This window comes from Calliphora vicina, chromosome 1 (assembly GCF_958450345.1).
Source record: "Calliphora vicina chromosome 1, idCalVici1.1, whole genome shotgun sequence".
Taxonomy (NCBI): Eukaryota; Metazoa; Arthropoda; class Insecta; order Diptera; family Calliphoridae; genus Calliphora; species Calliphora vicina.
This window is the reverse complement of record NC_088780.1, coordinates 92,969,491-92,982,575: the sequence shown is the minus strand read 5'-3', so window position 1 is coordinate 92,982,575 and position 13,085 is coordinate 92,969,491. Positions and strand designations below refer to the sequence as shown.

The following is a 13,085-nucleotide window of genomic DNA, read 5'->3' as shown; positions in this document are numbered from 1 at the left end:
CAACAGTACACTTGTAAAGTTTAATACGCACTGAGAGTTGCAGAAGCGACAGTATTTAAAAGTTAATGTGGTTGTACCTAAACTAACATTAGTGGGTTAATTTCATATACTATGGAAGAGGGTGGTGAAATAAGGCCATTTTATTACAATGAATGTAATAAAGATCACTTAGCAACCGCTAAAGGTTCGTTAGAAACAAGAGAGAACAACAAACAATGGCTAGTTTGTGGTTTCAATGGATTCGGACAATTCGAATTTGAAAATAAACGGAAATTGACAAATTTTGAAGGTAATTGAATTACATACTACATAATAATTTATTCGTTAGACAAAATATTAAGATTTTGATTGCATTTATTATGGTAGTTATGTCTATAAAATATGAATAACATGATATTTTACCAAATAGGTATACACCCTGTATAATAACTATATCATTTTTTATTTATGTCTTGTTAATATTGTACCGTTACTTTATACATATTTTAAAATAATAATTTGATAACAGTTTTTATGCTCTGAATAATCAAAATTGCACTCGACTTATAAATTTAAATAACATTAGGTGTTTTCGAGTACTTTCCAGTAAAAAATATCTAGTAACTTTATTTTAGAGAGTAAACATAAATTACTCTCAATCTGAAAAATTATAAAATTATTGTGTTATTTTACATCTTTACTTTGCAAACTTATAAATTGCATTAATTTTCAACTTTTTAGTTTTGTTTATATTTGCAACCATATTAGTGTTCGCGTACTTGATAATTTGTAATAATTTGTACAAATTATCACTGAAAGTTATGGGATTCCGTTCGTTTACTTTTAAAAACTTGTAACGAGAGAGCAATATGTTTAAAACATATGGTTGCATATATAAACAAAACTAAAATTGATACAATTTACAAGTTTGCAAATATAAGATGTAAAATAACACAAAACAAACGTTTTGAATTGATTTTTAATAAAATACGACTTATTTTTACAAATTGTTGTTCGCGTACTTTTTTTGTAATTTTTCAAATTGACAGTAATTTGTTTTTACTCTCTAAAATAAAGTTACTGGATATTTTTTACTGGAAAGTACGCGAACACACCTCATATGTTTTAAACATATTTTTATGTGGATATTTTTTACTGGACAAAAAATGTCTAGTAAAAAATATCATGTTCTCTATCTACGAACTGTCACTTTTAACACTCTCTTGCTCTCTCGTTACAAGTTTTAAAAGTAAACGAAGGGAATCCCGTAACTTCCAGTGATAATTTGTACAAATTATCAAGTACGCGAACACAACTATTGTGTCTCAATCTAAAGAATTGAACAAAAGAAATCAACTGGAATCGATAAAATTTCGAATTTTATAATACAAAATTTCCTGTTAAAGCTTTTGAATTTTTAATTATAATTTTCAATAATTGTTTGAATAATGCCTATTTTCCTGATAGTTGGAAAGTTAAAAAAATTGTTGCAATGAAAGTTCAGATGAAAGATATATACCAAACTTGTAATTCGGTTTTACAAAATGTCACTCTACTGTGGACGCTCTTATAAAGTTTCAAAATGACGTTATTTGGAATTCACGAAAAAGGAGTTGTACAGTTGCTCTTTCACTTGACGTAGAAAATTCCTTTGATAGAGCGTATCACAAAGGAAAAATTTTCAAAATGAAAAATATGTATAGGAATTGATCTTCACATAATTAAACTATTCAAAAGCATTTTTTATAACAGACGTTTTTGTGTACAATTAAATGATTGTTTGTCTGATGTTGGTCAAGTTTCTTGGGGAGTACCTCAAGGTTCAATTCTGGCTCCGCATTTCTACAATATTTTCATTTATGATTTTCCTCACAATTTCTCAAACTCAAGTCGTTTCTCTATGCACATGATTCAAAAAAAAATAATTTTTTAACAAAATTTCGAAATTTTTGTTTTTTAACTTTTTAAGTTAATTATAAAGCAATTATAATCAATTCTTGTCTGACTTGATGTGTGACAATGCAACAAATATCAATAAAATTGATTTACATTCTTCAAAAAACCGCTGTAAAAACCTAACTCAGTTGTCAAACATCTAAGTGGTGAAAATGTATTAGTAAAAAAACTATGTGAAAACAAAATTAAGTAATATTTTTGTTTGAGTTTTTTTCTAGTTTCCGCTCTATATATACTATTTTCTCTATGCGGTGTCGTTTTGTAATATGGAGAAAAGATGAAATAAAATTAATTATGCAAACAATTTTAAGATTTGTTTATCGATTTATAAGAAGAGTTCATCTCTCCACACATTTGAAAAATTATTTGAATCTAAATTTTGATGATTACCTTCAATTTCGCAAGTTAATTTATTTTTATAAAGTTGTTAAATTTCAGGAACCAAGCTGCGGGTTTCTGGAATTTAAACTTTATGATTTTTTAAATTGGGTTATTTGACTTTAAGCTGATAATTAGGGTTCTTAAAGTTGAATATATATTTGTAGGAATCGTCAGGATGTATGGATATTCACATAGATAACATGAATACTTGTAATTTAAATTTGTTATTGGCCAAATGGCTACATGTATTACAAATGAATAAAATAGTTACTAAAAACGTTTCTACATTGTATTTTGAGAACAACTTTACTAACACAGACTTTAAATGAAAAAAAATTCTTGGACACGGATTTTTGCTTATATCTATCTCAGCCATTTATGAGCACATTTTGAAAATTTTTAATATAAAAATTCTTAAGACTATATAAGGATCCAGAGTACATATATATACAAACAGAATGATAAACTTATGTATATATACCCTTATCGTATACTTTGGTTCAAGGTATAAGTTACTATCTAGTTACTTTGCTTTGGGTAAAAATAAACTTTTTCTCTCTTAAACTTTTTGTTTCCGCATCTATGAAATTTTAAAACTTTTTTTTAGAATTTCAGTTACCATTAAATGAAAACATCGCTGATGTATTAGTGGCCTGTTCATGGAATTGTTTAGCTATTGCTAATGGCTGCTACCTTTACTTACAAGGCTTCATATCAAATTCCCCAAAAACCATTAAATCTATAAAGACATATATTCCTATTAAATCTATAGATATATGTGATAAGTTTTGCTTAGTTCTGTTGGAAAATGGAAAAGTATATAAGCTACTACCAGAATGTAAAGACAAATTTAAGGAAATTACATTTCAAACTAGTCTAACAGCAATAGCACCACAAAAACGAAATATATTTGGAGATTGCAGATCAACTAAAACAATTTTGAAAATAGCTCATATTGCTTGTGGTAATAATATAACAATTGCTGTTAGTACAACAAATGCTGTTTTTAGTGGAACTACACAAATTTTTCAATTTCCCAATCATCAACGTACAAAACAATTAAAATGCGGCTTTGAACATTCGCTATTATTAACAACAAACGGCGATATTTATAGTTGTGGTAATGGTTTGTATGTTATATCAAAATGTATGCTTCAATAATGTATTAATATATTTTAATTCTTTGCAGAAGGGGACAATTGGGCCTGGAAGTTTTACGTATAGAGGAAACTCCAACTCTAATTGAAGCTTTAGCTGGTATAAAAGTAAGAAATCAAGAGTATGTCTAATGATTTATACTTACAGCTAAATTTTGTATTATATTTCTTATATTTAGATAACTAGTATAGCAGCTGGTGGTTGGCATAGTGCGGCCATTTCGGCCTTTGGCGATCTATATACTTGGGGATACAACTCGAATGGTCAGCTAGGTTTGCGCCTTTACAAAACAGCTGCACAAACCCTTAAAGAGCCCACAGTATATCATCTACCTCAATTACTAGATTTAGCCACATGTCAGTGTGGCAAAAACCCAAATGAAGATGTTATAGATTCAAATTGTAGTCCATTAAAAGTAGTAGCTGGTGGACGTCACACAATATTGCAAATGAGTTGTGGCTCCATATATGCTAGTGGTTGGAATTCTTATGGTCAGTTGGGTTTAACAAACTTTCAAGAATATTGTGATCAGTTTAAATTTGTAATTAAATTAGAAGATGTTAGTAGTAATGTCAACGATAAACAAATTATATGTGGTAATTGGTGTACTCTAATAAAAAAATAAATGTCTTAAATACATAAGTTATATTCGTATTCGTTTTACATAAATATTTACCTTTAATTTAAGTTCTATTTACTTTACCAATTCGATTCTTGTATATTTTAAATATGAAGAATTTCAAAGTCAACAATAATATTTTTATTATGTATATATTGCGATAGTTTATACAAGAGATAAATATGAATTGTATAAATTGTACATGGACATGCATTCACACATATAACTAACACTAAATACATTTATTTCTAATTCTACTCTTTCGATATGTTTGTTATATAATTAAAAAAAAAAAAATATTGATAAATTCTTTATAAAATATAGCATACATATATAAATCTCATGAAAATAAATGAGTAATTTGTTTACTTAAAATTTTATTTAAAATATGTATACAATAAATTAAATGAAGCACACAAAGTTGTAAAATTATAAAAAACATAAAATAATAAGTAGTATGTATTTAAATCTTTACTAAGCAATATGGAAAGCAAAATATTTTGCTTTTTATCTTGTGGTATCAGCAAGAAATTGGAACTAGTTGAATTTTGATAAATTCTAGGAATTTTAGCTTTTTAAAAATAAAAATTGTTCTTAAAGCAATCTCAGACGATTATGGAATTATAGTGCTTTTTAATTATAAAAAACTACAATTATTTTGTAAACGCTCTACTCAAATCTGCAAGTTTTAGTCAGAATTTACAGAGAATCGTTTGTTTTTTATTATTATGTTAGTTTTTAAGATAATAGTGAATTTTTAATGTTTTACTCAGAATTTACAGAAACTTTTTTCTTTATAAAATTATCTACATCTAGCTCCCTAAATTACAGAGCTGGTTTTTGAATAGATCTGTCAAAAAAAACTTTCGATAATATTCGCCAGAATTATGATGGTCGTAGTCATTTTTATTTGATTTTCATTTTCGACAACAACAATGTAAAATACAAGGAAATTTTGTGGTATTTAAGTCGTCTTCGACAATTTGAAAAAATACTTGTTTCGACTATCTATAATTAAAAATCGGACTATGATTATGTTCGAAAAGTCCAAATTAAGTTCAAAAATTCGAATTCTAATTTTAGTTAGATTTGTGGGCAATTTCATACATTTTCCAGTTTCGAACATAAAAAATCCAAATTTTCGTGAATTTTAAATTTGTATCAATGTAGTTAAAATTTAAAATAGAAAATAAATTAATAATAAAAAACATTTTAAAAGCTAGCTTTTATTTAAATGATCTAAAAAGAAAAAAATAATCTTTTTAAAATTTATTTTCTTCCTTTTAGACAACATGAAATTTTCGAATTGAAATTCGAATTTTCGGACATATTTTAAAAATCTTATATTCTGAGACTATATTGAAAATACTTTAAAAATCATGATTCATGCATGAACATTTAGAATTTTTTTCAAAATGTGTAAGTTCGAAGTTGGAAAATTAAAAAATTTACCTCAAATAAAACTAAAATTATTTTTTAAAGAATCCTCATGATAATCCTCCAGATTATAAAAAGCCTTAACAAATTTCCGAACTTAATTTCAAATTTTCGTGAGGTTTTTGCATGATCTAGATTTTCGAACATAATATTGAACAGTCATCATGTTTCGGATTACGAAAAATGGTTCAAAATTCAGTTACAAATTTTGACCTAAACTAACATACATGCAAACTGTCATTAAAGGTTAAATAAAAGCTTTTAAAAACCCAAATGTCACACAAAATTAATAGTTTTTAATTTTTTATTAATACTTTTGACTATTATATATATGTATATGTTTATTATTCCATTTGAAATAGCCACAATAGATCTCTCAGATATATGTACTTTCGAGAATATTGAAATTATATCCAAAACGAGGGCGATATAAAAGATTTGGAGAAAAACACAAATATCAGAATAAAACATTAATTTCACAAGCAAAAATTATCGATATCACCCTTCACCAAAGTATACTTTAAGATAAAGATTGAAAACAATTTTGTTAAATTGTAAGTTAATTAGGGGCATCGAAAATTATAGTGGAGTCGATATCTATAACGATACAGAAATTACAATGGTGAAGGATATAAACAACTCTTTTATTCTTCTTATTTGTATTCTGTTGATTCTGACTACAACTTGTAACACGGAAACGTTTTGATTTTGACACATATAGAGGACATACATAATAATTAAAATGATTTTCTTAAAACATTTTAAATGTTGAAAACTTTGTACTTAAAAAAGAAATGTTTAAATAAAAAATAATAATAATAAATGTTTACGTATGTATGTATATGTAATAATAAATTACTGATTTAATACACTTAAAAATGGAACATTGTCGGTTGAAGTAGAACTACAATCGTTGACACTTTGCTCAAAACTGTTGTCACCACTTGTGTTCGTAACACTAGTTAAACTGGATTCATTGTTGGAGCTACGATTCTCTAAGAAACTTAAATTCGGTATAGAATCATCATCATCCTCCAGTTCAACATCGCCTCCCTCATTGTCATGCTCATGTTCAATTCCATTATAGTCCTCTTCTATGGACTCCAGTTGATGTCTCGAGGGATTTTCGCTGAAATTCATATTTGCCACCAAGCAGGGTATATTTAAATCTTCATCATTGACAGCGCACTCTTCAAAGCTGCCCCTTCGGTGGCCCGTAAAGTTCAAAGCCACTGAGGGCACATTTTCGAAATTATTACTTGGCTGATGATGTTGCTGTTGTGGCTCAACGTCATCCCTTTCACCATTTAGATTTAATGCGCTTATCGCTGGCAAATCGTCATTATGTATTTCAGCATCGTTGTCAGGTTTTAATTCTTCTTCCTTAATGTCAATATTTAATGGTTTACTTAAAACTAATATTGGTATGCTATTCAAGTCTGGATGTTGCTGTTCGTGGTGATCCACAATATTTGGTTTGCTATAAATTAATGATGGCGTACTATTTAAACTATCATCGTCGTCTTCCTCTTCATAAAGTTGAGATATTCTTTCGGAGCTATTATTTAGTGCGGACAAATTTGGCAATACGTTTTCACTCACCTCCGAGTAATTCGTTGTAGTAATGGTTGTTGTTGCAGCTAATATTTTACTATTTGCTGCATTCATTAGTTCCGATAGATCCGGTATATTATTTGTTGATGCTGAAGACATTGCTGACATACTTTCATTATTCGAGTGTGTATTCATTTGTTGATATTGTTGTTGTTGTGGACGCTCCTCTTCACTGTTTGGGGTCTTGTGGTTTATATTATTTATATTGGCAGTTTGTTGTAGTAATTGATTTGATTGCTGTTGTTGCTGCTGCTGCTGTTTTAATAATCTCGCTGATTTTAGTAACCTTGGTGGGGGTTTTGGAGGCGTCGTCATAATTGGCTCTTCAGTATTTTCATTTAATATTGGTAATTTTTTATCAACATTTTTATGATATTTCGTATAATAGTCTTTATTAATATCCATGTTTATATTTTCTTGTAAATCTTCTGTATTTGGATAAAAGCGTGTATCATTTACTGTCTCTTGAATATCATTAAAAACATCTATTTCAAATTCAAATTCTGCTGCGGGACCATTTGTAGGACGAGGCGGTTTGGGTTCTAAAAGAAACAATTATCATTTTTTGCCAACATTTTATTTCGATGATTTTTTAAATTTATTTTTTTTACAAAATTTAAAATATTCTTTGAATAATTACAGTGTATTTATAATAAATGAACTGGAGCAAAATTAAAATTTACTTTCAAATTAAAAATTTTAAAATTATATTACAACAAAAAACATGCATTTTAAAATTATTTTTTTCTATTTTCAGTGCATAAAAAAATTATTTTTTTCTATTTTCAGTGCATAATTCTCTATTAATAAGGGTATTCATTTAAAAAAAATAAAAATGGAAAATTGCACTCTGTTTTTTTTACACTTGGTTATAGTTTGTTAAAGAATTCTTGTGGAATTTTTATCCTTGTGTTTTGTTGTGTAAGTGTAAGTGTAAAAAAATCATTTTCCATTTTTTGAAATGAATTGAAAATGATTGTTCTGAATATTTTACATTATATAATGCATATACATATTTCAGTTTTAATTTATTTATTTTTAATACATATGTATGTATATACATATTTCTGCATATTTTTGGACATATGCTTAAAAATCTAAGCCCTGATGATAAATATGCCATGTGAACTGTCTATAGCGAATATGTTTCCACTGTAGCAGGATGTAATTATTATCCACATTTTGCAATGTTTTTCTAGATTCAAGCTTTTTTAATTTAAATTTAGAGAAAACTACACCATATCATTTCAATAGTATGTACTATGCATATTTTTTTAAATATCAAGTGGAATTATTGAACGTTTAATTTTATTTATAGCTAAAGGCATGCATTTTGTTTTTGTTATCTTTATTATTTAAAATTTTGAATTGTATAAACAAATACAGTTAGTGTCATTAATATTCGGTTTTTTACTTTAACGATATAAATAAGCAGGTATTATCGATAAAGATATAAAAATCGAAAGAAAAATATGTAAACAAAATTTTACAGAGCAAGTCTTCAAAAAAAATGTACATAAATGGTTCGATGGAAAAAAATTTTGTTTGTAGCCAAAGGCGAAAATGGGACGCAAAATACATCTCTCGAAAAGATAGAGATTTTAATTTTTCACTAAAGTTACAAACATATTTCTGAAATTCTTAATATTGTTACGAAATTGTACTTGAATTCAAATATAACGATTTTAACGGCTGATTTAAAAGTAGCCTAATGCTTTCAAATAACAGTGCTGTAATAGCAAACTGTAACATATCTGTGGGCATTATTAACATTGAATAAAAGCTTTCAGTTGACCATTGATCGTAAGTTGGCAACGCTGTTTGCTGCGACCGTATATTCGAATAGTCAGTTAAAGAACATTGTAGAAAGTACACCGCAGATGGCGTATGTATTAGAAAGCTCTAGACATTTAAAGAGCAATCTAGAGTGCAGATGGCAGTGTTATAAATAGTGGCAGAGCTTGCAATCAACTGAGTGCCTTAAAGTGTGCTGTATTTTTCAAGTGAATTCGTGTACATTATAAAGTGTCTGTATTTCTGAGAATTTATAAACGTGTATAAAAAACATTGAGTGACTATTTAATTCTGTGGTTGTTGTACATTTTAAATAAATAAAGAGTTGTTACAATTTTTAAACTACTAAACGGCTTTTATTTGCTATCAAAAATATCCGCTTTATTTAAAGGAAATAAACCAACGTTTTGAAGGCAAATACTGTTGGAGACATAGTCCGCAGGTACAAAAATGTAGGTAGAATTCACTTACTAAAGCAGACAGGCAAGCCTAAAAAACTGACATAGTGCAAAGAGAATTCTATTGCACGAAAAATTAAACCGAATCCGCGCTTGAGTGCACCAAAAATTGTCACAGATGGCTTAAATGAGTTCGGGAAAGATGTATCAGCATCAACCATCCGAAGAACTTGGGTAGAACGGCGTAATCCATTGGATAATTTACGCACCCGAAAAGCTCATTTGATTTTCTCAAGGGAGTACCTTCTTTCATCATCTTTTTGCAGATGAAAGAAAATACAATGTATCTCGACAGCCGGTTCTACGCACCGGAATGACCCGAGTTCACTCGGCCAAGGGCTGTCAACTCAGTAATCACTGCTGCTACAACAACAGCAATGTATCAGGATCCGATGGGCGACTTCAACTTCAAAATTTGAGACCAATTGTAAAATATGGAAATGGTCACGTTATGGTGTGGTGTTGTAAAATTAGAATTCATTGAGGGAATCATAAATAAGGAGTCATTCTTGAATATTCTGCGCCAACATTTTTGGATTCGTTCAAATTTTATCAAGATAACGACCCAAAACACAAGTAACGTTTGTTTAAAGAATGGCTCCTTTATAAGTTCTCCGATTGAGAATTTATGGAATGAGTTTGACCGGCGCATGTTAAAACACAAAATAACTAAAATAAGCTTAAATCTAAGGAAATGCTGGCCAAAAAATGTCAAATCGTCTAAGCGAAGTTATTAAACAAAAGTGTTATCCCAAATGATATTAGAATTAAGAATTATTCTTTTTTAAATTAGTTATTTATTTATAGTCAGTAAAAACCGAATATTATTGACGCTTAATATTTGATGTTACTTCAATTAAACTAATTTTTTTATTGAACTGTTGTTTTAAATAAACGAAGAAAATTAATTTAAAGATGTGCAATGAATAAAACGGAATATTAATGGCACTAACTGTAAATAGTGTTTATAATATTTTGGAAATTCTTACAACACATATTCTCAATGTTTTAAACTATGTCTATAAATCGTTAGCTAAAATGCAAAAAGGCGTAAGTAACAAAAATATAATTTTATAGGAGAAGCAAAAAACCTTATAAAATGAATACTATAGACATGTTTAAAAAAGTTTTTTCTACAACAATTAAGGTTAAACATATAGTTGAAGTATTTTATTAAATATAAAATGTATACTTTCGGCTTAAAGAAAGTATACGCATTAATAATCAATCAAAAACTCGATTTTGAATTTTTTGTTAGTTACGTCCTTTTGTATTTTAGCTAACGAAATGTATGTCTACGTAGGTATGTATGTAGGTAGAACATAATTTTATATTTCCTAAGAAAAGCTAAGAATATTTATTATTAATTGTTTTGGGAAAATCACACTAGGTATTTCTTTTATTTTTGTTTATAGTTATTGATATCTATTTATTAACTAATCTTTGAAATAGTTTAAGTCTGCCTAATTAATTCAGTTGTTATCAAAAAAAATTAATTTGTTTAAATATGAAGGACGACATCATTGTTTTAATGAAGAAACATTTGTAGTTATGTATTAAAATATATAAATAGAAAAACCCAGTGAATGTTATGGTGATTCATAAACAATGGATTTTCATCTTAAATAATTTAAAATCTTCAAAACTAAAATCTTTTTTTAAATAATTGCACATACCAGAAATGAAGAAAAAAGTAAAAACTAAAAAAAGTATGTTGTAGTAGGGTACAGTTGTCACCTGAATACCTGGAAAGTTTAAATTTGGCATACTTATAAATAATACTAATCGTACTTTAAATCCTAGAAACTTCAATCTAATAAACTAGTAAATAAATAATAAATGTAATATTAAATTGTCTGCTTACCATTCAATAGCTCAGCAACATAATCTGCCGCACGATAGAGTTTTGATTGTACCAGCAAATGCAAGAGTACACCCATTGTGGGTCTTTCTTGTTTGCGTCCAGATGAACCCCACTCATCAAAGAGTATTTGTGAATATAGTCGCGATTCTCCAGGCCGACGTATTGCATTCTCTATTAAACGAATATGATCATTGTTATATTTACGTTCATACGATGTTCCTGAAGCAATTTTCTCTAAATCTTCCGCCGTACCAAATGTTTGATTGTTTATTTCCTTTGGTATGATTTCCATTAATGTTTGCCAATAATTGTCATCATCGAGGATAACAGCCAAGTTGTACAAATCTTTAGTATTAACATTTCGCAATTCAGTGTTGCGGTTATACGACGAGGACATTATTTTCTAATTTTTAAATTTTTTTGTTTGTCCTAAAATTTTCACAAAGAATTTTAGCATAAGAAATACCGAATCTTATCGGTTGTTTAGAAAGATTTTCTACTCAAAATCACTGTAGTCGTTTGTTTAAAAACAAATTTAACACTGATAAGAAAAAAACATTATTTTTTGTATGTATGATTTTGTTTTATTTGCCAATTATTGTTATAATAAAGAAAAATCAACAAGTTTTCTACACAATTACTACACCCAAAAGCGAGCGGCTACTTTTCGCGACGGTACTTTCGTATTTCTTTTTCTATTTTGTTGTTTTTGTAGCGACCAGCTGATTAATAGGGTTCTATAAAACAACTTTTAAACACAATCGACGTTTTGTCGGAAAGGCAAAAAGTCTACAAATTTAAAAAGTCTAAAGTTTCCACAATAGAATACATAATATAAATAAACTCATATTTAAAAAAAAATCAATTTATTCGTGGGTTTTTGTTGATATCGTAGCCATTTTTTAAATCGATTTTCAATACAGTTATGTAAACTTATATTTGATCAGTTAGATATCTAGGGTCTTCGGAAAGATTAATTCAACCTAAATACGGACTGCCGGATCGCTATATAAGGATTCAGAATATATGTATGTACATATATTATTTATGAGAACGTAAAAGGAAATTATATTTATTCTTCTATTAGATTAAAAAATGCTTAATGTTGTGATGGTGCTTTCTTTTTCTGTAGGGTGTGTGGATATTTGCAATAACTGATGGGTTACAAATTGTAGGTTATTTAAAAGGATGAACATTTGTGAATAACTAACTGACGTTAAACCTTCCAACACATAATTATTTCTGCCATTATTACCCGCTGTCTATACTTGACAAATATTTATCAATTAACAATTAATGACGTTTGTTTTCATTCGTTATCACCTGTCTATACTTGACAAATATTTATCATAAAAATTAATGACGTTTGTTGTCAAGACAAAGTTGTCGAAGCAAAAGCACTAACAATTTTGTCATAACACACCGTCTACAACAGGCATGAAATGCTAAACATTAACACTAACATGATGTTAGTGTTAGATATAGAGACATCATGTTAGCGCTTTTCTCATGTTTTAACATGGTTGTTAAACCATGTGTTTTAACAACTCTATTATAACATGAAATGACGTTTAAGCTTGACAGCAGCCATTTTGTTGCTTTTTTTTCATTTACAATTTTCATTCGACAAACAAACAAATAAATGCTGTAAAATAATGTGGAAAATTGTGTAAAAATTGATTGGCTTTGTAATTCTATAAAACAAAAAATAAATAAAAATGGATGCTAACGTTGAAGAAACTTTTAAAATCATTGGATTATACGAACAGTTCCCATGTTTTATAGAATTTGCTTCGCTGACAATCAAAAAATAATTAAATATCTT

General features: G+C 28.1%; 2 protein-coding genes across 2 annotated transcripts; one reads left to right on the top strand and one right to left on the bottom strand.

Annotated features, from left to right (window-relative positions):
* Window positions 1–111: 111 nt before the first annotated feature.
* Window positions 112–4,120, top strand: LOC135963333 (E3 ISG15--protein ligase Herc6). The gene is made up of 4 exons (XM_065515140.1): window positions 112–289; window positions 2,924–3,446; window positions 3,506–3,581; window positions 3,653–4,120. Exons 1-4 carry the CDS (start codon window positions 112–114, stop codon window positions 4,097–4,099), a joined length of 1,224 nt encoding a protein of 407 aa, XP_065371212.1. The 3' UTR covers window positions 4,100–4,120.
* Window positions 4,121–6,365: 2,245 nt separating this feature from the next.
* On the bottom strand, window positions 6,366–11,927 carry tub (tube). The gene is made up of 2 exons (XM_065515139.1): window positions 11,261–11,927; window positions 6,366–7,686 (listed from the first exon to the last, which is right to left on the bottom strand). Exons 1-2 carry the CDS (start codon window positions 11,655–11,657, stop codon window positions 6,386–6,388), a joined length of 1,698 nt encoding a protein of 565 aa, XP_065371211.1. The 5' UTR covers window positions 11,658–11,927; the 3' UTR covers window positions 6,366–6,385.
* Between the last annotated feature and the right edge of the window lie 1,158 nt (window positions 11,928–13,085).